At 37.2% G+C, this 25,621-nt stretch overlaps 2 protein-coding genes and 1 long non-coding RNA gene across 6 annotated transcripts in view; all 3 read right to left on the bottom strand.

Moving 5' to 3' along the window:
* WIPF2 (WAS/WASL interacting protein family member 2) overlaps positions 1-17,430 on the bottom strand; it is a 42,741-nt gene extending 25,311 nt beyond the window's left edge. For 2 of the 4 annotated variants that reach the window (XR_015696424.1, XM_087713484.1), the window contains exon 1: positions 17,327-17,430. The gene's annotated coding sequence lies outside the window, so the exon portion shown is untranslated. Of the gene's footprint in view, positions 1-16,884; positions 17,061-17,326 lie in introns of those variants that run through there. The other 2 variants (XM_087713485.1, XM_087713486.1) reach the window with 2 other exon arrangements.
* Positions 7,399-9,681, bottom strand: LOC148045990 (uncharacterized). The gene is made up of 2 exons (XR_015696423.1): positions 9,587-9,681; positions 7,399-8,818 (listed from the first exon to the last, which is right to left on the bottom strand). It is a non-coding gene; the product is annotated as an uncharacterized LOC148045990 (long non-coding RNA).
* Positions 17,431-21,237: 3,807 nt separating the features above from the next.
* RAPGEFL1 (Rap guanine nucleotide exchange factor like 1) overlaps positions 21,238-25,621 on the bottom strand; it is a 71,043-nt gene continuing 66,659 nt past the window's right edge. Inside the window, exons 15-16 of the mRNA XM_014074096.2 lie at positions 25,283-25,344; positions 21,238-24,089 (exon numbers count right to left, since the gene is read on the bottom strand). Coding sequence (XP_013929571.2) covers positions 23,994-24,089; positions 25,283-25,344 — 158 coding nt within the window. The 3' untranslated portion in view covers positions 21,238-23,993. The remainder of the gene's footprint in view (positions 24,090-25,282; positions 25,345-25,621) is intronic.

The raw sequence follows: 25,621 nt of genomic DNA, 5'->3' as shown, positions 1-25,621 counted from the left end.
CAGCAAACGCTCCACCTGGGCCAATAGTTTCTCCAGGGCCCTCTGTCTTCATTGTTAATCTCACAAGGTAGCCCTGGATGGTCGTTGTGCCGCTGGTGTTTTCACGGCTGTAGACCTAGGTCTCGCCCCAGCAACTGTAATCTCAGAACCCTGAGTCCCAGCTGTGCCCTCTTGTCTGGAAGACATGCCTGCGCTAATCTTCACTTTCTCCACTAGCAACCCTGTGGAAAATCCACTCAATGTGTCCGTCTTCCCTTAATTGGCTTCCAGCTCCAATTGGAATGACCTTTACAATTCTTTCCAACTCACTATAATGAAGGCTGCAGCCTCGTGGCACATAAAATAGCCACTGCTAGTCTTTTTAAGTTCAAAATGGCCACCTTGTCCTTGCAACTCAAAATGGCCACCACCTTCAATTAACGGCTACTTGCTTCATTAGAAATGGCAGGCAGCTAAGGAAAATGCTGGATTACACAGCGATAATCAAACACCACGCTTATACAGCTTGCAGAAAGCCCCCTTCAAGAATCCCACCAGCGCAACTGCCGACTCCTGAAAAGTGCTTCCTTCAGTGGCTGCTGGCTCGCTGCAGGGGAAGGAGAAGGGCTGTCAGAAAAAACTCTTTAAAACGGAGCTGCGGCTTTTCCCGCCGCCCAGGACCACAGCCGCGTGAGCCAACTATAATTTAACTTTCATGCCACCTCTTACCTCATCTGCCATGGAGCTGCAATTTTAAACAGTGCTGGATCCAGACGAGTGCGATCTGGCGCCACGCGAGGAGGCGAGGAGCCCGACGCCTCCCCTGCTCACTGAATCAATATCTCCAAAATTTGATGAAATTTTGATAAGAAATAGACCCAATTAGCCAAATTCTCCTCAAATAATGGCAAATCTTACAGAGAAAAATAGTAACCCACAGAAAATAGCAAGAGCTATGAAGAAACCCAGCCTAATTGGACTGAGAGGAAACTGGGCAGAAGGAGTAGAGGCGTGGCTGCAACAATTTTCTCTCAGTCTATGGACCAATCAGGATTGATGATAGCCCACTGGTGGCACCTCCCTCTGCTCATTATTGAGAATTGAAATCATTGCAAGCACTTGCTGAACTAACATTACTTTCAACATGTTAATTAAAAGTCGCGACAATTGAAAATTCTTGGAGTTAAAATTCTAATACATTGGGAGAAGTGTTTAATAAAGAATACAAAAGAATACAATAAAATAATTTCAACTGACAAAATAAATAAATAATTTTCAATTGACAAATCCAAAGCCCCAGAGAAAATATTTTAGGGTGGTTCAGCTCCACGTAAATTGACAGAGTAAGATGAAACTTTATGAAAAGTAAAGCATAAATGGGTTTGCACTGTATAGTGTATTTCTTAACAATACTATCATTCACAACAATTATTTTAGACTGCCCACCTAAACTACTCCTTTGTTTTTAACCAGAAGTCTAAATGGAAGGAAGCTTGTTGTACCAACAGATGACAACAGAACTATGCTTATAGTTCTCGATGATGCAAGCTATTGTAAAAATGAACCAGTTACTCAAATTATCTGCTTTTGATATATAAAACTCTCTTGTTTCATTAAAGAAAAGCTTTCTCACAAATATCATTTTCCTTACATTCTTGATATACATTTAAGATAATTGAGATTTTTTAATATCCATGGTTTCGAAGTACTGTAAGGCATTCTCACAAGCATATGTTTCTGAAGGGGCCACAACTCTTCACAGCATTCACACTTTAATGACATTATCATTTCCAATGCTCTTTGAAATAAATTTTGATAATCAAAACTCTGTAGGAGGAGTAGAACATCACTCCAGGTCTACATCTACTCCAGGTCTTCTTGCATCCTCCTCCACCAATTGTATTTTGTATCTTCATCTGCCTTAAAGGTCCAATACCATTAGAGGAACATTCTGGGGTTGTTAAGAATAGGCGATATGCCTTTCTTAGGACTGTTCTTCCTTCTCAGTATTAAAACTAAGCAACATGGAATTCTATAGAATTTGTGGAACTGTATGATTTCAGCTAGCTGCAGAAATCCCAGGAACCAAGATACTCAAGTACTGAATTGATTATAGTGTTGTAAAGAAGAGAACAATGAATCCAAATTCTGCCGTCTTGTAATTGGCAATAAGAATTTTCAAGAATCCATCCTACATTTCTAGTTTAGGAATTAATAGTGTACCTGTAATTATAGGTAGCTAGACAAATTTAGTCTTAACACAGCAATACATTAGTTGCTACCCAAACGTGTGCAGAATTTACATAACCAGAGACAAACAGGCATGATTCTTTATCGGATACCACATCACAGCAGAAATGTAGCAAGGTGTGTAATGGAGGAAGTATGACTCATCCATGACACTACAGATACCTGTCAAATCCACAAGACCAATGAAACTATTTCAAGCAGGTCAATGAAGATTCTCAATCATCCAGGAAAGTCTAATGTTATAGGAACGTGTTAAGTTTCAACACTTGCCTATCAAAGCAAAGAAATAGGTGGCACTTAACGAAACTTTATCGATCTACTCATAAATTTTAGATTTTAAGGCAAACTCTTGCTTTATAAAGCCTAATAGAATTTGTTATTTAGATGGAAAAAATATATACTCTTGATATTAAAGAGTGTGTTCAAAAATAAGTGTACTTGTTAAGTTTCTGAAATGTTTTTATATTCTAAAGATGAGAAGAGAGGAATATGTTTTTCTATGGTCTAGTTTTACTAATATTTTAAATCAGGGGTCCCTAACCCCCAGTCCATGGATCAGCACCAGGCCACAGCATTGAGAAATCAAGCCGCACAAACAAGCAAAGTCCCATCGCGGGAAGCAGGCAGCACCAGAAACCATAACTCCTCTGGTCCGTGGAAAAATCTCCCTCTATGGAACCAGTTCCTGATGCCCAAAAGGTTGGGGGCACTGTTTAAAAGGACTGAACTAGCTGTACATAAATAAGAATTATTCTTTCCCCTCTTTTTTCCTTTCCCCTTTTTATTTTATCACAGTATTTTTATAATTGTATTAATACTGCTGTTCAAAGATTCAGTGTCCATAAAGTTCTTTAAAAATCCCATCTTCTTTTAAATATGTTTTGCAACCGCTTTCTCAGAACTCCATGTGACATCTGCTAAACATCAAGAGAGACACCAAATCTGTCTAAATGCTATTCAGCTAAGAATGCTTCATCACAAGGAATATTTGTGTTGTTCTTTCCATGAACAAAGACTAAAAGAGGAATTTAGAGGGGGAAAAGTGATTTGTAAAGAAAAAATAACTTTATACAACATTCTTGCCCAATTAAGTATCCTCCAGACACGCTGAAATTATAACTTCCAACATTCATAGTCATTATATGTGAGAATTACAAGAATTACAATCTCAAAATATGAAGACTATAACTCAACAAACTACTTTTTTCAAATGCCCATGTTTGAAAATTAAAAAATAATTTTAATTCTTCCTTAAACAGGACTTACAAATTCTTAAAAATTACTAGAGAAAAATACATACATACATACATACATACATACATACATACTTACTTATTTATCGTTTAAAGGAGGTGATATTAAAGCTTCTTAAAAAGAGGCAGTCAATCAGTTTGCTCTAAAAGACTGGTGTACAATCACCTGACCCTTGACTGGGATTCAGGTAGTCACTTTCCCAAAAGCAAATGGAGGCAAAACAAACATTTAATAAATTTGCTTGTATTTACTATCTCCTCCTGTTACATCAGAGGTGCTTAATCTTTTAGTGCCATGGGTTCCTTCCAGAAATTTGTGGGTCTCTTCGCTTCCAAGAAATTAGTGATAAAATTTTTGTCTATCTAAATTTATGGACCCTCTGAAATCTATCTGTGGATCAAAGATTAAAAACCTGTAATATTAAAATTACAATTCAGAGTTATGGATCCCACCCAATGCTCAAACCACAGGCTGAGTAGCTTTACACTGAACATTAAAATCACTGATAGAAGTTATAATTTTTCTGGAGCCCAGAATAATGGGGCATAAGAAAACATAACCCAACTATTGCTAACCAAAAACCTTTAAAAGAAATGCATTAGCTATGAGTTCCAAGAAATCTTCGTTGTATTTAGGAGACAGAGAAACCATCATAATATCAGTGAAGTACTTTGCCAGTACTTTGTTATTTCTATAATATTATCTGAAACATCGTTCTTCCAAACTAAATTAGGTTGGTGGACATGCTCTCCCTTTCTAATTATTACAAGTAGACAACTTTTGGCCCAAAAATTTTTTTGTGCTCCTCACAGTTCCTGAAAAAGAATGACATAGTTTCCTGACATTCTGAAATAGGAAAGAATATTTAAATTTAACAAAGCCAAGTATAATTCATTTTTTAAAAAGCTAATAACTCCTGGAAAATCCTGGCATGAGCACTTTACGTTATAATATTGCCCCCTCAACTGTTCTAAACTGTTAAGTACAAGATCATCAAAAGGCTATCTGATTCATGACAACACATATCCGTCTATCTCATTCTGCTTATTCTCCCCCCCCCCTTAAGAACTAAGTAGATATTGGGGTTAAGATTCAATTAAGAGAATACTGATTGTTCTATTTCTCAAAAATTAATCATCTATATGCCTACTAGAAGGTTCTTTGCCTCCAATCATTTATCATGAAATAATTAAATGCTACCATTGAATTAATAATTCCTTTCCATGTGACATCCACATATTTTCAGTCATTGGTAAAATCAAAGGAATCTTCCAGTTCCTATCAACCCACAAACTGTTAGAAAAGTTCCTTTCTCTCCCCGGAATAGCCGTCTTTATTCTAATGCTCAATACAGAAATAAAACATATTGGACTATTTCCACCTATAGTTAGATCTTTTCTTCAGCACTCAGGCAAAATAATCTTTCTTGTTGCCTCACACAACATATAATTCTAAATGGGATTCCAACATTAACAAGAAAAAGACATCTTGCCAACATCTCATATATATAGTACTACACAAGAGCAACAAGATCTTCACAATAGCTTAAAAGAGAAATAAATTTGAGAAGTACAAACATACTTATCTAGTCAGGAGCTTCCAAGTCAGAAGCAACAGAACAAGCTCAGTAAGATTCATCTACAAGAGCCTGAAGTTAAGCACTACCTCCTTCTCCCATTTCCTGCTTTCATTACGAAGTCACACCCTTGAATTATGAACACAAAAGAACATGTGACCTTGAAATAGCTCAAGTTATGAAGGAAGCATCAAAGTGTGATCACCTGAGGAGGGCCGGAAATGACTACATTAGTGATAAGCAAGCAGCCTCAGGTAAAACACTTCTGCAAGATGCATGCTCAGCAAATTTTTCAAGTACTAAGAATCTCTTGATCAATTGCAGATATACCTATTTAGAATATAGTCTGGCCATTAGCTCACTTGCTCCAGTATACAAAAGTAGATTTTCTTAAGCACCAATTAAATCAAGTAAACATAGGTTATTACTTGCTCATTTCTTGTCTTCCATTTTAACACCTCAGGGTTGGGACAAAAAATCTGTTTAATAAAGAATGAATAGTATTAAGAAAGAGATAGGAACTGGTCCTATAGGACACACATCCTCTGGTGGTACCATAGCACAACAAAACAGAGAATAAAAACTAAGTGCATATGTATCCCAATGCTTCTGGATTTTGCACAGAACTGCAGTGTGTTTTTGCATTTCTTTTCTTCCATCTCCTAAGAATCTGGTTCCTTTTGAAGTTTTAACCATGGAGAATGTAGAATTAAAATACGTTCTTTCAACATCTATGGATGTATAGTCCAGATTACATCAATTAATAGTAATCACATAGTTCAAAATAGCTTTATAATACATGCAAGAACACTAAAATCAAGTATTTGCCAGCCTTGCAAGTAGTCTGTAATATTTATTTATTGAAATACTTTTAGCAATATATTGATGCCTGTAAATATTATCAATTCCTGATCCAGGATAACAGGTATATTATAACAGGTTAGCGCCTCTCTACTATGAAATTTATTTTCACTCAAAGGATGTGATGTGAATAGTAATATAAAAGTCAGTGGTGCTCAGGTTTGACATATATCAATAATTGATTTTTGAGGAAGACATGATGAAGATAGAACGAGAGATTGCCCACATGGGCCCGGATAGATGCTCCTCACAAAAAGACTGCAGGACAGTGGTTTTCCACAGGTTTCAGTATTAGAAGAAAAAGGGATGAGCTATCTTGCTTGAAACTGTTCTTAATGGACGTCAAGATTTCAAACCTTACTTTCTAATCCCTTACAGAAAATGCCAATTTTAAAACTATTAGAGACCTTCTAATATGTCTCCAATGACAGATTTGAAAATTTAATCAGGTCAGTTTGTCATCAACTCTAAACAAAATAAAATTTAATTATGATTTAATTAAAATTTAATTAAAAAATTTAAGAATCTCAAATAAACAGCAAAAATGCTAAATATGTTTTTGATTCTAGAAAGTTATAAATAGGCTAAGGTCCAGATAAATTTGGAATTTTTAAACTTTTACAACAACACTTTGGAATTAATTATAAAGAACAATCAAATTTTTGTGGGGATTAGATCTTATGGACAACATAAGAAAGATAAGTAATTTCATGATTTTTAAACTAGAGAGGGTAAAGATTTTAGGAAGAAGGAAAAATGCAGGCTTATAAATGCAAATCATTCTAACAATGAAAACAGTGAAGTAGACTTTGGTAGCCTCAATATGAATAATGCCATCAATGATAGCTATTTCTATAAAAAGACTATGTCCAAAAGATGTTATTGAAGAAATAACAGATATGGAACAAGTTTTATCTGATAAGATATAGATTTACAAATGATATGTCAAGAGAATAATTGGAAAAGGATGCTTCACTAAACTTAATAATAAAGGTGATGTTTTAACATCCAAATGGGAAATAAAAATGATAAACCAAGAGAGTGACATGGACAATTTTTTCCTATTGATTTTATAAAAAAGTTTGTTAAAGCCATGAAAAACTCTATTCAATGGGACAAAGACAAAATGAACAGAAATCATATTTGAATAAACTAAAAATTAAGGCTGTTAGAACTAAAAGAAAAGAATATAAAATTGGTTTATTTGATCAATAAACAAACAAAACAAAATGCTTTTACTTCTAGTAAGCCTTTATGAAGATTCTGCTAACACCAGGACTGAAAAGATGCAAATTCATAACATGCTTTATGGATTTGTCTATAGTTTGGGGATGGGGCATGGGATGAAAAAATAACTGTTTGTAACATTAGAGGGTGTGAAGAGTCATAAAATTTGTTTACACTTGTGATGCAGTTTGGAAATATTTTTTTCTATTTTTCTTTTATCTTTGTTATATTCTTACTTTTTTTCTTTTCTGTTTTCTTTTTCCTTGCACCTTCTTCTATTTTATTCTCTTTCTTTAAATTTAGCTTGTATTAAATTTTACTGTTATAATATTTTTTAAATAAAGTTATATTAAAGAGAGATCAAGATATCAATAACCAGTGATAATTTCAAGACTATGTAAGTAAATACTGTGCTGAAACATGGGGAAGGTGAGGAGCAACAGTAGGGGGAATTAATTGTTTAAAATTATTTCATGTGCAGCTAATATGTTTACCTAGCTACTTTGTGTTGTGCTTCTGAGACTTCACCTGAGTTTGAAGCTAGCAGTCAAGCTAAGGTGCGTGAAGATTTACTGCTGAATCCTGGTCCAGAGAGCTTGAGATCCGGAAAAAAAGTATTAATCAGAAAACAATTGTTAACTTCTTTTTTAGAAATCAGGTCAGGTTTGAATGACTGAACAACAATCTTATAAAACACACACATTTATATAAAAATGGGATAAATCAGTTGTCATCTGTCAGTAATTAAGTTCTACTGAACTACTATAAACGTTTAATTTACACCTTGAGTGTAGAGAAGCTGGTAAGCTAAATTGCTGTGCTGTCCATGCTAGAATGCAAGTTATTGCCTGTGGCCCAGGTTTTTTCCCCTGCATTATCTTAGGTTGACCTGGTTGAGGGAGAAAATTATGACTGGAATAGGACTATGTGCATTTGTCTGGAGCTGCAGGCCTTGAAATGCTGAAGAGTAGATTGGTGGAAATGTCTAATGGTAGACTTGGGCGGTGCTGTACTGCTTGTTTATTTTGTATAGAATTCTTCAAGAGCCTGATTAATTCAACTATCATTAGGTTATTCATGTGATAGCTCTTTTAGTCCACACCAAAGGTGCCAATCCAATGAAATCGCTTTATATAAAAGCTGGTTTAATTTAAAGCACGGTGACACCCTAATGGGCATGTTCAGACCAGTAAGAATTTTTTCTTGAGAGCCTGTCACCTGAGTCAGGCTATCTCTTACCATCTGTATTCTCTAGGTAGTTTCTGTTGCAATTTAGAAGGCCCAGTTTCCGCATGTTTTTCCATTTCTGCCTGTATATTAGCCTTGCAAGTAAGCATTTTAGAATTCAAAAGTGCTGTAAAATTGAGTGCTTATGCTTAGATGAGCGATGGTGGAGTTAAAAAAAAAAGGTAATTTTGTATCTCAAATAAATCTAACAAAACCTATTGCTAATCAGTCCATGTGAGAGTCAGTATGGTGTGATGGTTAAGGTTTTAATCAGAGCAGCAAGGCTCAGATTCTAGTTTTGTGTTTGTGGTCCGTAAATGCTTGCATAATTAGTTTCTATATGGTATTTTCTCTAAATTATCCTCTAAGGCATTATTAACCCACATTATAAGATTTATTGAGATAGCTCATTTAATACCATTTAAAGTAAAGGTAAAGGTTACCCTCGCACATATGTGCTAGTTGTTTCCAACTCTTGGGGGCAGTGCTCATCTCCATTTCAAAGCCAAAGAGCTAGTGCTGTTCAAAGACATCTCTGTGTTCATGTGGCCAGCATGACTAAATGCCGAAGGTGCACGGAACACTGTTACCTTCCCACCAAAGTTGGTTCCTATTTTTTCTACTTGCATTTTTACATGCTAAGTTGGCAGAAGCTGGGAAAAGTAATGGGAGCTAACTCCATTACGCAGCATTAGGGATTCGAACTGCTGAACTGCCGACCTTTCTGATCGACAAGCTCAGCGTCTTAGCTACTGAGCCACCGTGTCCTAATACCATTTACTAAGCACAATTAAGCTCTGTATTGCGTATACCACGTCAGGATTAAACTAACATCTATTTTTTTCTTGTTTTTTCATTCTTGGAAAATCTCTATTTTTATTAACTTACCAATTATCTTGTGAAGTAGGTGCTTTCAGCTGCAGATGCTCATTATCTCACCAAGGGAAAGACCTATGTGCCTGTTCCAGCATTGCATCATTGGGGGAGGGGGTGTTGTCTGTAAAGAACCTTAACAAAAAGTCTGGTACTGCCTTCAGGCCTGTTCTCTGTAAATTCCTGTATTCTGAAAAGAAGTAGCTACTACAGCATTCACATTAAATTTTCAATAATTAAAAATAACACATCCCTTAAACAGGAATGTATATTCTATTTCCCTTACCAACTTATTTTACATCCCATATATTCGTGTAGTAGTTACACTTTAACTTTAACTTTTAATAAATTTATATGCCGCCCAATCCCATAGGACTTCGGGCGGCTTACAGAAAAAAGTTAAAATGAGTTAAAATAAAGAAACAATTTAAAAAAGAAACAATTTAAAAACAACGCACCATACACTCAATCTGGGTGGGGCTGAACCTCATTCATGAAGTCAACAGCCCTAGGCCTGCCGGAATAGCCAGGTTTTAGTGGCTTTTCGGAAGGCCGAGAGAGTGGGGAGGGTCCGGATCCCTACGGGTAGATCGTTACACAGGGTCGGAGCAGCTACAGAGGAGGCCCTCCTCCGAGGAGCCGCCAGCCAGCATTGTCCGGTCGATGGCACCCGGAGAAGGCCCAGTCTGTGAGTTCTTATCGGCCGTTGGGAGGTATGTGGCAGGAGGCGATCTCTCAGATATGCAGGTCCTAGGCCATATAGGGCTTTAAAGGTGATGACCAGCACCTTGAAGTGTGTGCGGAGACTGATCGGAAGCCAGGGGAGCTCACGGAGGATAGGTGTAATATGGGTGTATTTAGGTACACCCAAAATCACTCGCGTGGCTGCGTTCTGGACTAACTGTAGTCTCTGAACACTTTTCAAGGGCAGCTCCATGTAAAGCGCATTACAGTAATCGAGCCTAGAGGTGACGAGGGCATGAGTGACCATTCGAAGTGCCCCCGGTCCAGGTAGGGCCGCAACTGGTGCACCAGGCGAACCTGGACAAAAGCCCCCCTGGTCACAGCCGACAAATGATGTTCTAATGTCAGCTGCGAATCCAGGAGGACACCCAAGTTGTGGACCCTCTCTGAGCGGTGTAGGATTTCACCCTCCAGGCTAAGGGATGGAATATCTGGACTATCCTTGGGAGGCAACATCAATAGCCACTCGATCTTGTCTGGATTGAGTGCAAGCTTGTTCGCTCCCATCCAGATCCTGACAGCCTCCAGGCACTGGCACATCACTTCCACCACTTTGCTGAGTTGGCACGGGGCGGACAGATACAATTGAGTATCGTCCGCATATTGATGGTATTTGATCCTGGGCCGGCGTATGATCTCACTCAGCGGCTTCATGTAGATGTTAAATAGGAGGGGGTACAGGACCGAGCCCTGCGGCACCCCGTATTTAAGGGGCCTAGGGGTCAACCTCTGTCCTCCAACCAAACCGACTGCGACCTGTCTGAGAGGTAGGAAAACCACTGTAAAACGGTGCCTCCCACTCCCACCTCCCGCCGCAGAAGGATACCATGGTCGATGGTATCGAAGGCCGCTGAGAGGTCAAGAAGCACCAGGATAGACAAATGTCCTCTATCCCTGGCCCGCCAGAGATCATCGATCAGCACGACCAAAGCAGTTTTGGTGCCGTAACCAGGCCTGAAACCCGACTGAAAAGGGTCTAGATAATCTGTTTCATCCAAGGACCGTCGGAGTTGAAAGGCCACCACCTTCTCAACAACCTTCCCTACTAAAGGGAGGTTGGAGACTGGACGATAGTTGTTAAGGATAGCTGGGTCCAGAGAAGGCTTCTTAAGGAGGGGTCTCACCACTGCATCCTTCAGTGGATGCGGGAAAGATCCCTCCCGTAGAGAGGCGTTAACATTCTGGAGCCAGCCTCATGTTACCTCCCTGCTGGTCGAGACCAGCCAGGAGGGACACGGCTCCAGTAGGCAGGTGGAAGCACTCACCGCTCCCATGGCCTTGTCCACTTCCTCAGGAGCGACAAGCTGAAACTCGCTCCACAAAGTCCGATCAAGGCCCTCCCCTGGCATCTCCGCAGGAACTGTCCAAGTGGAGTCCAGGTCGGTCCGAATCCGAGCGACTTTGTCCGGCAGAAACTGAACAAATTCCTCAGCTCTACCCTGTAAGGGTTCTCCCGCATCCCTCCCTTTCAGGAGGGAGCGGGTTAATCTAAACAGGGCGGCCGGGCGAGATTCTGCGGACGCAATAAGAGCGGAAAAATGAGCACATTTTGCCGCCCGTATTGCCACTAAATAAGTCCTAAAAAAGGCTCTTAGGCTCTTACACAACTGTTTTGAACTTGGCTTTAGCTTGCAAGCAGGTAGCATTAACATATGCTATACTTAAAAACTCCTTATACCCATAAAACTAAGAGAGAAAAGTGCAAACAACTGGCCACATTAGCATATGTGTTGATTTTCTGATTATAGGAAGATGCATTTATATGCAGTGACATATTCACAAGTGGTATCACAGCCTGTAAACTACTAAATCATTTTACTCTGCTTTATGTGTAGATTGTTTCAGAGAACTATAGTCCTGCAAATATGTTTCAAAATACAAGGCAAAGGATTATATGATGAATGCTCCCCCATAACTCCATTCCAATGGAAAATTCACTTTAAATAAAGAACTACTCTCATCATTTAATACACAGACTTTTGATGTTACAGCACAAATATAACATATCCACCTACATTTAGAAAATAATACTTTAATTCTCTCCCTCTGACTCTAATAAGAATTAAATCAGTGTAGTGGTGCTACATTGAAATACTGACTCAACCCATTTATTCTGATTTTATTAGAGATTCAGAGTAGGGAAAATGTGATGCATATTTTACATTCATAAAGTCTAGGAAAAATACATTGATTGAAAGTAATAAAAGCTATAAAATATTTAGTTTTAAATAATATCTGTGCATCAAATCAACTAAGACAGGAATCAGCAACCCACAACTCTGGAGCCGCATGTGGCTCTTTCATCCCTCTGCTGTGGCTCCCTGTTGGCAGTTGGCACTACAATCTTGAGAGGAGTTTCTGGTTTTGGGGGAGAAGAGGGGAGGGAAGGGAAGCAGGACGCGCCAGGAGAAGACTATATGTCAAGAGATGGGTTTTCCGGTCAGTTCCACAATTGATAAGGCTTTCAGTTAGGATAGATAGTGGAAAAAGGACACTGCACTAGGAGGCTCTCAAGATGGGGAAACGGGACTTCCGGTTGGCTCCAGAATTGAAAGAGGAGCTTCTGGTTAGGATATTTGTGGCTATTTGAGTGTTTAAGGTTGCCAACCCATGAGCTAAGAAAAAGAATATCACGTGTCATGTACCATTATTTTCCTCAATTACACATACACCTTAGCAGGATGGACTCAATTTCTGGAATTCCAAGATTAGAGGGCATTTAGGAAATTTAGTAGTTATTAACACAGTAATGAAAGAATGCAGCAACTTTGAGGTGCTTGTTCTATAAAATAAACTTTGTGATCTTCTTTTCTGATTTGTATATTAAAACTCAAGCAATGAAACACTAGGACCAAAAAAGGTGCCTATTGTGTTTGTCCTCCAGAACAGTATTCCTCCCACCCCATTCCCAACGCCCTTATATGTGATTTTCCTTCAGGTTTTGAGGTACAGTGGCACTGAGTTCTCTGAAAATGGAGCTGGAATCTTAGTTGATGCAATGCTTTCAATGATGTTTTGGAGATCTGGGGAAGAGTTTCTAATGTGAATAAATAAATAAACCCATATTTGAGTAATTTCATATTGTACAAAACAAACTACAAGTTGGAGTGTTATATAAGCTGAATCCAATACATAAGTCCAAATCACACAAGAAATAAAAACTACAGAAGACCTTGTTGTCAATTTTTTAAAGCTGTCTCCTGCAGTCTAGCAACATCCAGACATCAATTTCCAGAAGTCCCAGCCCACATGGTCATGACACTAACATAGCTGATGTCTTAGCTATCTTCTTCATTTGTTTATTCAGCATATGGCAAATACATGGACTAATAGTGGTTCAAATGTTAATGTCCAGTCCACCCAGTCATTTTAGGACAGGGTAGTCTATGTTGAAAAAAATCAGACGGTGTAAGCTCTTGGTGGACATTCAGACACAATGTGATGGCTATTTTGTCAAGGATCACCACAGTCACACTGAGGGGTAGAGATGATTAGCTATAATTAGACCTCTTAGCTATCTTGAGCACATCCGTTTGGAAAAGGCTATGTTGAGCTCCAAAGTAATTCAGGCATCATTGCTAAATAAACTGTTAAACAAAGAAATGGCAGTCCTAACTTGAAAACTTTATGTTAGCAAATGAGAAAAAGAACTTAAAATACAAGATATTTTGGAATGAATTATTACTCAATGTTTCTAAGAAATCTGAAGATAAATTTATATATTATTGAAAACAAATAAATAATTTATTTAGAGATATTAAATAGAGTATTAAAAACCATGTTAAAGAACTATTTGTATAATGATCATGAGCCAAGTATAAAAAAACCTCCAGAAGAAAATAAACTGCTTTCCACACATACAGAATGTCAATATCTCCTATAAGCATGGATTACATGGTATCACAGCCATCATTTCACCCAAAGAAATGTTCGTACTTACCATACATGGATAAATTACACTTATAAATCAACAGAAAAACCACAAGAATGCACATCAGTGAACAAACTTGTAATGGTTGACTTATAACAATGTTTCCTGAAGAATTCTTATCTGATTCCATTAATACATGGTACTTCCTTCTTTCTTTCTTTCTTTCATTTGAAAATTTATAAGGCAGCTCATCTCAACCTAGTGATTTAGACAATTAACAATACAAAGCAAACAATATAAACTTGAAAAACAATAAGTTTATACTTCCTTTAGTTTCACTACAGGGATTTGAATATTTGCCCCTCCAAATATGTCCATTATTTATGCTCCATATTTTTCAGAATGGTCCTCTGGAAATTATGTTATATTGTATAATATATTATGTTGTATTGTATAATATACTATATATATATATGGAGAGAGAGAGATAGACAGATATATATTTCTATATCTATATCTATATATCTATCATATATCTATATCTATATCTATATTTAGTGTCACAACCCCAGTAAGCCCCAATTATGGGAGGAAGCTAACAGCTTCCATTATCTGTCAATCGGCTTGTCACAAGAGATTATTTATCACAAGAGATTATTTATCAGCACAAATATAACTATAACTATAACTATAACTATAACTATAACTATAACTATAACTATAACTATAACTATAACTATAACTATAACTATAACTATATATATATATATATATATATATATGCTAAATTTTTTTCTTTTCTCCTTCTCTTCTTTTCTCAATTACAAATCAGATTCACTCAGTTACTCAGACAATTTTTCATCAGAATGTGTCCAAGTAGAGACCAGAAAGTCATTTTTTGAGGATGCTTTAATTTGGATTGCTGCACAGAGCAGGGAGTTGGACTTGATCCCCTAGATCACTCTTTCAGCTCTATTATTCTATAAATATGAATATTATTACAACAGATTTGTTACCATGATCAAATACGACTCAAATTAGATAGAAATCAAGTAATATTTTGCAACTGGATGTTAGAAGCATGAAGCTGCAATTAAAATCCTAAACTAAAGTATTTTATGAAGACATTTCCTCTACAATAACTTAGATACAACAAAGTTCACTCACTAAATTGTTTTAGGAAAAACAATTCAAAGAAATTCTCTAGTTTTACTATTGAACTTTATTTCAGAATAGTAGCTGTCTAGTACTGGCATGGAAATAGCATACAATTAAGTACTTAAAATAATTTGCAAAATAATTTGAAAATTATAGCTATAATATAACTAAAATGACTATGACTATGTTAGGGAAATAAATTATACTAATTTGAAATATGGCACAGATCAAAAGTAAAAGCCTCTATCCAAAGCTTCCCTGTTGTGCATTTTCAAAAACTGGCTTTAGCCCAAATCACAACCTATTATTTTAGCCTGTATACAAATTCAGATCCTCAATGAGCAAGTATTCCAAAGTAGATATAAGCAGAAGACACTCTATGAAAGTCACAAGCTATTATTCTGTTCACTGAGGAAGTATTTTTTTCAGGAGTTGTTTTAATGCATCTCCAGTCCCACTTAATTACAGGTATTTCTACATGACAAGCTATTTCATACCCTTAACACTTAAGTGTGCTGGGAATTTAAAGAACACCATTTAGTGAACAAATACCACAGCCAGATAGGCACTGATAACTTTCAATTGAGCTCCGCCTCCACAGGTTTGAATGCCCAATTCCTTAAGGCGCCTAATGTTCTGGATTGATCACATACACCTTTGAAAAACGGCCACACCTACAATGTCTATTGTGTAACAACTGAGGAAGATGAGTATTAAGACTTAGGAAATCCTTGGCTGCAAAGAAAGCAAAAATGACTAGATCAGAAGTTGATGGTTACTGAATTAGGGTTAATATTGAAGATTCCAAGGATACTTAATATATGGGGAGAAGGAATCTATTTGATGTACAATAATAAAGAAGTACAGATGAAGCTCCACTTTATCTTTTACCACCACCACCCCAACTATTTAATGTCTGCATGACAACTCCTCCCACCCTTAAAATAAGGGAAGAAAAAGCACAGCTGTACCACAAATATTGAAGTTCTTTTTGCCTCAATTTCAACAGAAAAGCAAACCATCCCTGTGTAAACATCTCAGAAATCTTATGTCAAGGATACACTGCTATTAAAACAACTTGTCAACCCCACACAAACACCCCAACTGGTGATGATCTAGCTCAATGTTTCTCAATCATGGCAACTTGAAGGCCATGATCACAGAATTCCCCACCTAGAAATTCTGGGAATTGATGTCCAAGAAACTTTCAAGTTGCCACGGTTGATAAACACTGATCTAGCTGATGGCTTCTTCTTTCACTTCTATTATCAGCAGCCCCGTTACCTGCAACCTGACACTCCTTCCTCTGCCCACCTCCCTCATAAGCACCCAGGCAGCTTTAAGCCTGTTTTGCCTCTCAAGCTTTTTAGGTGAGAAGCATTTCTCAACCCAGGGCTCAGAAAACTTCATCCCCCTCCCTGATTAACTACTTTCACCGTTGTGAGATCTGAAATAGCTGATCCAAGGATGGATCACCATGGAGAAAATGGAAAAAATTGGAGAAAATGGGGAAAAATGTAAGGGGGCGTGATAAGCACACCAACCTGCTGTCCCTGTCCTAATGTTCCTTTTTATTTGTATCCATTTCATGTATTCAAAATCATGTTTATGCTTATATGTTTTCATGTATTCAAAATCATGTTTATGCTTATATGTTTTTCATGTATTCAAAATCATGTTTATATTTATATGTTTTTCTTGTATTCAGAATCATGTTTATATTTAAATATGTTATTTAAAACATGCTTGACGAAAGAAATAAAATATTCTAGGGTCGCAAGGCGTCGAAAGTAACTTCATGGTATGCAATCAACCGATGACATATGCATAAGAGCTGCAACCAGTTCCCGCACCTTTACCCTACCTGCCAAATCGCTGTTCTTTGTGTTAGCGCTTTTACTAGACCAGAAAGCAGTTTTTGCAGGAACCTTCTCATCCAGATAAATCTCTAATTCCAGTCCCCAAGAAACCCTCTCCCCCATCTCACAGGATTCAGGAAGACTCCTGGCGAATGTCTACCCTGCATCCTTTAAGCAATACCTCTTGATTACCCCACGCCCCATTTAACTGCGCTGCTCCCCCTCCTGTGTCTTTCTCGCCGCCTCACGCCACCTTTTCTCTAACCCCACCACGCCTCGCCCCTCCGCAGCCCATGACCCTTGACCCCCCGGGTAAAGCAGGTCAAATGTCAAACTTCCATCAAAGGTCACCGTTCCCCCCCCCCCCAATGATGTCCCCTGAAAGGTCGCGTTCTCTCCTCTGATCTCCCAGAAGCGCGCTTCAGATTTCGGTGCCTCTTCTCTTACCCACGATGCGAATTCCCCACTTCTCAGGTCCGGAGCCTTCAATCCGGAAACAGACGTATGCCCGCCCGGCGGCCATACAAAATGGCGATGAAGCGCACGCCTCCGGTCAATGCGCAGGCGCATGATAGCCCCGCCTTCTTCCGGTTTGGTGTCTGGAAAACGGAAGAACGTAGGGCTAAGCAGTAGCCATGATAGGGAGGTCGGAGCTGAACGGGGGGGGGGGGGGCTGCGGAAAGAGTGTCGCATGATCACAGTTGACGCGTCCGGTGTTATTTATTCAGTGAAGAGTTTTGTCACTATGTGCGTATTTCTGCATCACCAGGCGGAATACAAACAACAGGCGTAGGAAACGTTGCCTAAATCTTGCAGGGTGCTTCATTTATGCGCATATCCGCCAAAATTAAGTAGTTGGGAGTCTTATAACTTATGAAAAATCACATAAATAAACCAGCGTTTCTCGTGCTGGCTGGGGAGTTATGGGAATTGAAGTTACCAACTTTATTTAATCCATTTAAAACACCGTATTGCAAAAAATATTGCACATCCTCCTTTAAGTTCAGGTAGGTGAGTTGGAGCTACCAGGAGTGATGCTGTCCTGCGTTAAAATTATAGAGATTGTTGCATAGAGACGTATGGCAACCCTGAATTTATTTTCCTAGGTCAGGTAAATAAATAAGCCAGGTCTTCCTTCTTCAACAAGCCAATAGTTTAATCTAAAGTGATACTGTTAGCTATAGAGCTACTATACTAGCTAGTGTTTCAGGCAACAGTTAAAATATTGTTAAAGCTTTTGTTTGACCCTCCTGGGTTTTATTATGGTAGGTGGATCGTTTTATTTAAGATACCTCTTATTTTCCTGCAAACAGCTCCTGGCTCCCCTGGAAAGGTGCGGTTCAGAAATAATAAGATTGAACCACAGGGAATATTCTATCATTCATTTGATGTATTCACTTCATTTATTTAGAGTATGGCAAATCAACACATAAAACACAATAAAATATGTTTAAAAAAATTTATGTTCAAATATCAATCTCTAACTTTGGAAGGGCAGCATTGTTCATATTTTTTTAAAAATCGGTTCCTGGACCAGTATATACCAGTATAAAGTATGCCCTCAGCTTACAGAGTTAAAATGTCATCTGCAGTTTGACATGGAACCCTGCAGCCACATTGAGGGGAGAATTCTATGCCCCATTTGTACAGAATCCCAGCAGGTGCCAATTGGGGTTCAAATTCTATTCAGGATTGTCCATTGCTGATGTGGTAGGTCAAAGCCTGCCACCTTTTTTGTGGGTCATATAGGTTTTCCTTCATCTAGGTGTTCAGTGACCTATTTGGCTTTTCATTGAGAACTGATAATAAAGTTGTTGGGCAGATGCTGTGCAAATGGGGACTTCCTGGATTTGAATCATCCATATGATAAATGACGAAGATCAGCATGCAGCAGTGGGAGTTTTATTCACTTTAAGAATTGAATAGAATATTCACTTCAAGAAGTATGGATCACTAAACTGCAGCAAAAACAATTCTACCCATATTACTTCTTTTATCACCTGCTGGCACCAAGCTAGCACACAAATCATTGAAATATCCTCTGCACCGTTCACTTCCTTTCATTTCTGTTTTTCTAATTATAAGCAGTATCTCTGAACAGAAACCTAGAATATATGAATTAATTAATTCTTACCTATCTTAAGGCCAACATTTTAATAACCTAGCTCACAAAATAGTATGCAGACTTTTAAATCATTGGGCAAGGTAGTTAAAAATCCAGGAAAAACACAAAATAGATGTTTAGATTGTGTTTTCATTGTTCGACAAGGCTACTTTTTGCATTTTCTATAGGTATGAGAATTTCTTGGGTTTTATATTATATAGGTAATTTGTGGAATAGTGTTAGTGTGGGTTACAATTTACAGAATTATTTCTTTCTTCTATTTACGCAAGAGAGATTTCATTGCCTGCTTTAGTCTCCTAAAACAATTTCACAAAAGCCACTTTATCAATGATAACATTTCCAACTAGGTCTTACTCTTACTTTTACTTCATAAGATTGCCAACTGGTTCTAACCCTGCTTTTTAAGGATTCCTGAAAGTTCTGAAATACTGTAAAATTAATTGATGACTTGTTATCTGACTAGAATTTAAGTAGCAAACTTTGTGAGTCTCTAAATCAGAATGCAGTATTACAGGCTAATTCTGCCAACAGCCAGCCAACTGCTAGCAATTTGAATCTCACCGGCTCAAGGTTGATTCCATCTTCTGAGGTGGGTAAAACGAAGATCCAGATTGTTGGGACAATTTGCTGACTCTGTAAATGGCTTAGAGAGCGCTATAAAGCAGTGTGAAGTGGTGTACAAGTCTACTATCGCTATTGCTATCCTATGGTATGTTTGTGGAAGTCATAAAAAATTATGTAGGAAGACATCACATAATGTAACCTGTATGTCTGCTCTGAGAGCTTAAATGTTGATGTCCTGCATCTTCCATTCTAGAAATAAGTCAAATTTTATTGTTATTGCATATGCTGAATCTTGCTTCAACTGCATATTTATGAATGCTAACAAACATGGAATGTGCAATATGCAACTTTTATCTCCAACAGATGCTAAATTAAAGTGTTAAAACATAAAAGTATAAATTAAAAAAAACCCAGAAAAACATAATATAAATTATCTGAGGAAAAACAGATCTATCAGTCACAAATTAATATAGTCACAAGTTAGTACAATCAACATATGGTCTCAGCTTCAGCTGATGACCCCCACACCTGGTAACAAAATCAAGTCTTGACATCAGAGTCCAAAGACAACAGAGGCGAGTTTCCATATGAGAATTAGAAGTGACTGCTTGCATCTGTAAAATGTTAGCCATGAGGGCATTTGTAGTTTTAAGGAAGATAACTTGCTTCTTTGTTTTGGAATTGCTTCCTCCATTAAGGCTCTTTCCATCCTGCCATTTCTATTTAATTTCAGCATTTAACTTCAGCCATTGCTTTGATGCATTTATACTAAACACAAATATATCCCAACTGGATTGAACGCATCATAATGAGATACCAATACACACACAAAGTACAAGTGTGTGCATTTTTGTATAGGACTCCCTGTATTTAATAGTATGTAGGCTTACAATTTGATTTTTTTTTAAAAAAGCATTAAGGTGCTTGTCATAGTTCAGAGTTTGGATATGTGGAAGGTTAACTCTATCAAATGACTTGTTCATGTCCTAAAAGAACTGGTAAGGATGGCAGAGTCCAGTCGCATCTACTAAGTGGTGACATTAGAATTGACAAGTATGGATTATCTGCCACTGGTCCTACTATTTGGAACAGTATTCCTTTTCTGCCATGTCCTTGAGTTCACTGTCTTTTAGGAAAATATTAAAAACTTGGTTAAGATTTCCTCGCCAGTGGTTTGTAAGACTGCTTCATGACATATTTTATCTTATTTTATTATATTTGTTTATCCTGCCTTTATTATTTCATAAGTAACTGGAAGTCTGCAGACATATAGTTCTTCCTCCTCCAATTTTCCCCACAACAACAACCCAATGAGGTAGGCTGGGCCCAGAGAAAGCGATTGGCCCAAAGTTGCCTATCTGGCTTTTATGCCTAAGGCAGGACTAGAACTCAACAGTCTCCTGGTTTCAGCACCATAATCAATATTATTTCCTAGGATGTGGTTTGAGTTTAAAAGGTTTCCTTGTAGTTGATTTTGTATTATGTATTTTATGATGCATTTTTTATTTATGTCATCTACAGTCCTCTGATAAAGATTGAATAAAACAAATAAAACAAATAAAACAATAAATTGAATAAAACAAAAAGCTATCAGACGTTTGTGAATACTATTATGTTTTTAATCAGTGAAATAAATTATGTTGCTGCATCTTTGCCAGCATGTATATCACCTTACTAGAAAAATAAAATGTTTTAATCCTTGTGAAGGCTTTGCTTCATGAGAGATAGGTAATGAAAAGATCAATGTAAAATCCAGTATATTTCACAATGTTTTTATTTCCACCATTTGTTTTCTTATCCAATGTTTCTGTAGCAAAATAATAACAACAACAACCAATCATCATAGTAATAATAATAGCTACCAGACCAAAAATAAGCCGCACTTTCTTGGAATGATGCAATGCATCTTATATTCCAGTTTACAGAAGCTTCTTAGGACTATATGTAAGTGAGCTGTCCCCAGTAAAAAAATCTCCGTATATTGGCCTGATACAACTCTTTTTTTAAAAAAATGCATGTACAATTCAAGAATGCTTTGTTAAAATATATATATACAACCTATATATAGATATATACATTATAAACACAGACACTAGGACCCAAAGCTCTCACCAGGAGAGAGAAAAAGAAACAAGACCAAGAGATCCTGAAATGAAAATCCCTGAACAAAAAAGCCACTAGAGGCAACCCTTATCCCTTACACATCACACATACATTAACCTTTATTAAAGAGGAAATCAGCAAAGCAGAAAAACAATTTTAAAAGTAACAAATTTATTTCCAGCGTCTAGTTTCTTGATAGCTATTAAAATAATGACCAAGCGTTAAATATGTTAGAAATGCAACAGAGAGAAATGCAGTACTCAGTTCTAAAAAGAAATTTACTGAGGTTCAAGTATTCCCCTTTAAGCATAAACTATATTCTGTACAGACGTGACATGTGGGTTACTCAATAGGGTGGGAAATGCACCCTGAGCATGCTGAAGAGTATTCCTGTGGTTAATTCACCCTTTCAGAATGGAACAGATCCCAGGATTTAATACTCAGATTCAAGAACCCAAACTAGAGGCACAACCTTATCATGCAAGAAGTATAGATCTGATTAATATCAAAAGTTCTTACACCTTGTCAATCTCATAAAACAACTTATTAGATTTTTCAATAGAAGGTTACTCTAAAGCTGTTTGCAGAAAATTGGCATCTCTTAAAATAAAACAGGTCTCCAAATTCTTATTTTTTATTGCAAATAAATTAATCCAGAATACATACTATCTTCTTAGTTCCATTCTGTTAGTTGTCATTGTAATTGAACTGAGTGCTTTTGAGCATGATCATGCAATTGAACCCTCCTCCTTTTATGAGTGTGAAATCACATTAAAAAGGGTTGGGCCTTTTATCATGTCATAAGCTCCATCTTGATTCTTTTTGGCTCTACATACACACAAGTGTCCCTGAACAAGGATATATTTTCATAATAATTTGGAAGTAGACATTAACAATGTTTTAGTACACCTTAAGTGCACTTTATTCATAGAGGAAAGGCAGAACAAGGGATAATAGTGGACCATTGTCCTTGCAACATATTATTTCAATAAATATAGGCAGACATATTGCCTAATCCTGTATTACCTTGACAATTTATTGCAGTTTTATCCACAGTTAAGATTTGGATCATTAAATCAAATATTTTCCTCTCTGTATTCCCTCCCTGTTAGGAATCAACTCCTTTGTTACAACAATTAAGCTTAAAAAAGGCTTATAGTGCAATCAATAAAACCTCTTAGACAAGTGTAATTGCTTGATGTGTGGTGGGGGGAGAGAGAGGCTGTGGAGGCCACAGTTCATGGGAGGTCCAGTAGTCCAGGTATTCTCCTTCGCTGCATTATACCTATTTTACAAGACCAAAGGCAAAATTTGTTTTATCTGCCATTACATTTGTGTGCATAGTATGGAGTAATTAAACATTTTTAATGTTCTTACAAATTGTCTCATGAAAGAAGGAAAACCTCAACATTCTCTCCTGAGATGAAATGATAACATCCCAACCTGGTTCTTCATAGTAACTGAAGCTACAGGCACCATATCTGAGCTGCATAAATTCACATGACTTTATGTGACATAAAGACTGTTCACCCAGGTTTTTGCAGACCAAATATGGTAGCCTTGCTACCTTCAGCCTTGCTGATGTTGATAACTACAATGACCCTTTTCAGAGCCACTCCAAGAAGAAGGGATAAATTACTTTGTTCTCCTTCTAAATGTTCAAATATAAATATATTCAGTTCCTTCAGATGTATTCAATGCCAAGATAGCATCCATAATCATGGATTGTATCCTTCATGGCTTCCTGAAAAATGTTGATTGAGTTTAGTCAAAGTACTGAAGATGAAGTTGAGGAACAGAATAATGAAGTTGGAGGAGGTCTTCTACTTCAGCATCCTGTTCAAGCAGGAGACCTTCTATCATGTCAGACAAATGATTGTCCAATCTCTTCCAAAAACCTCCAGTGATGGAGCACCCAGAGATTCTGGAGGCAAGTCATTCCACTGATTATTCTTCTCATTGTCAGGAAATTTCTCCTTAGTTCTAGAGTTTGGATTTCTCCTTAATAAGTTTCCATCTGTTATTTCTTGTCCTGTCTTCAAATGTTTTGTAGAATAGGTTGACACTCTCTTTTATGTGGCAGCTCCTTAAATATTGGAAGACTGCTACCAGTATCATGTCACTCCTAGTCTTCTCTTTATAAGACTAGATATATTCAGTTCCTGCAATCATTCTTCATATGCTTTAGCCTCCAGTCCCCTAATCATCTTTGTTGCTCTTCTCTGCACTCTTTCTAGAGTCTCTTTTGTATCATGAGGACCAAAACTTGATGCAGTATTCTGAATGTATCTTACCAAAGCAGTATAAAGAAGTACTAGCACTTCATGTGATCTTGATACTATCCCCTCTGTTGATGCAGCCTAGGACTATAAAACAGTGATTCTCAGCAGAATGGGAATGGTTCAGGTTAATTAAAATCTGTTGAGTAAACATACTCTATTAATGAAGTACAGCAAATATTATTTTTGTATGCATTTTAAATTTTTCATTATTTTAAATCCCAGAGAATAGAAATACAGTATATCTATTGTGACTGGATATTAACAAGATTTTCTCACCTCAATTAAAATTAGATTTTGAAATGCATGGTTATGATTAACAGTCGGGGGAAATCTGAGAATTGAAGGACTGAGAATCTCCTGTAATCTTAAAATGCTTCCACAGCAGGCTTTTTCAAAAGGAAATATAAATGTACATTAACACTATATAAATATTTTAATAAGATATTAACTATAAAAAATAAATGCTATCGGATATTTATGCACATGCTGCCACTGGCAACTGTTCTTTTACCAATTATTGAGATTGGAACCTTATTAATCTGATTCAAATGTTTGTAATTTTTAAGGATTTGCCACATGTACTCATGGTGGAGATGTAAAAACTTGATCAATAGGGTTCCAATCTCCAGTGAAAACTTCAGTCGAGAAATCCAGTTGAATGTGATCTCCACAAAGCCGTTTCCATTTCTTCTGGACATTTTATTGTCTGTCTTAAGAATCCTGTAAAAGGGAGGTCATATGGAGCTTCCCCATGAGGCAGTATAAGATGGCCACCTCAGTTGTTAATACAATATTTTGACTGACAATAAAGGTGGCAGAGTTAAAAAAAACCCTGATAGATTGACCAATGGATTGAAAGAAATCTTTTGGAAAAATTTCCTGCATATGAATTATTATTAACTGACATGAGGCTTAAGAGTTAAGACACAATTAAATTGCTCCACTATATTATAAAGGAACTAAAAAGGTGCTATTTGGGTTTTTCAGCTCTGACATCAAAGTGGATGGATGAATCTAGCAGGAGAGCTTCCCAGCAGATTGTGTCTCACTCTAATCAGTAAGATTACAAGGTGCCATTAAATTTTCCACCAACGTGCCTTGGGTCAGCCATGACAAAGACTCTTCATCCTTGCCATCTCATGACTCCATACTTGCCTCTACAACTAAGGCAAAGCCTAGGTGGGTCCCCTGTACATCCAAAAAGTGCTCAAGTATCATACAGAGTAAACATTCTTTTTAAACAATGCCTGCATATGGACAGGGATTTCACTGGCTGTTTGACTCCAGCTTGTGAGAGAGTTCAAAGAGCAAATTCTGATTGTCAATAACCTGGAATTGACGGACATAAGCCTTTGTCTGTAGCTGCTGAGGAGATGACTCCATCTCCAAACCTGTGGAAGACAGGAAGAAGAATATTATTTAAGGAACTTTGCCATCACTCATACTAGGCTTTACATTTTATGAAATCATGAGTTTTTAAATAATGGTTTGCTTAACAAGCTATAGGCTAAGTTCACACAATATGCTAAGCCATAATTTAGTTGTTTGTTTGGCTTAGTGTTCAAACCCATAAACTGATTCATAAATTATGATTTATGGCTTACTATAATATATGAAATCAGTCAACTGGACTTAGAATAGAATTCTTTATTGGCCAAGTGTGATTGG

This window comes from Thamnophis sirtalis, unplaced genomic scaffold, assembly GCF_051295495.1.
Source record: "Thamnophis sirtalis isolate CommonGarterSnake01/CBP01778 unplaced genomic scaffold, rThaSir2_p1.2 scaffold_4, whole genome shotgun sequence".
NCBI classification, from domain to species: domain Eukaryota; kingdom Metazoa; phylum Chordata; class Lepidosauria; order Squamata; family Natricidae; genus Thamnophis; species Thamnophis sirtalis.
Note: the sequence above shows the minus strand (reverse complement) of the source record. Positions and strands in the feature narration are given on the sequence as shown.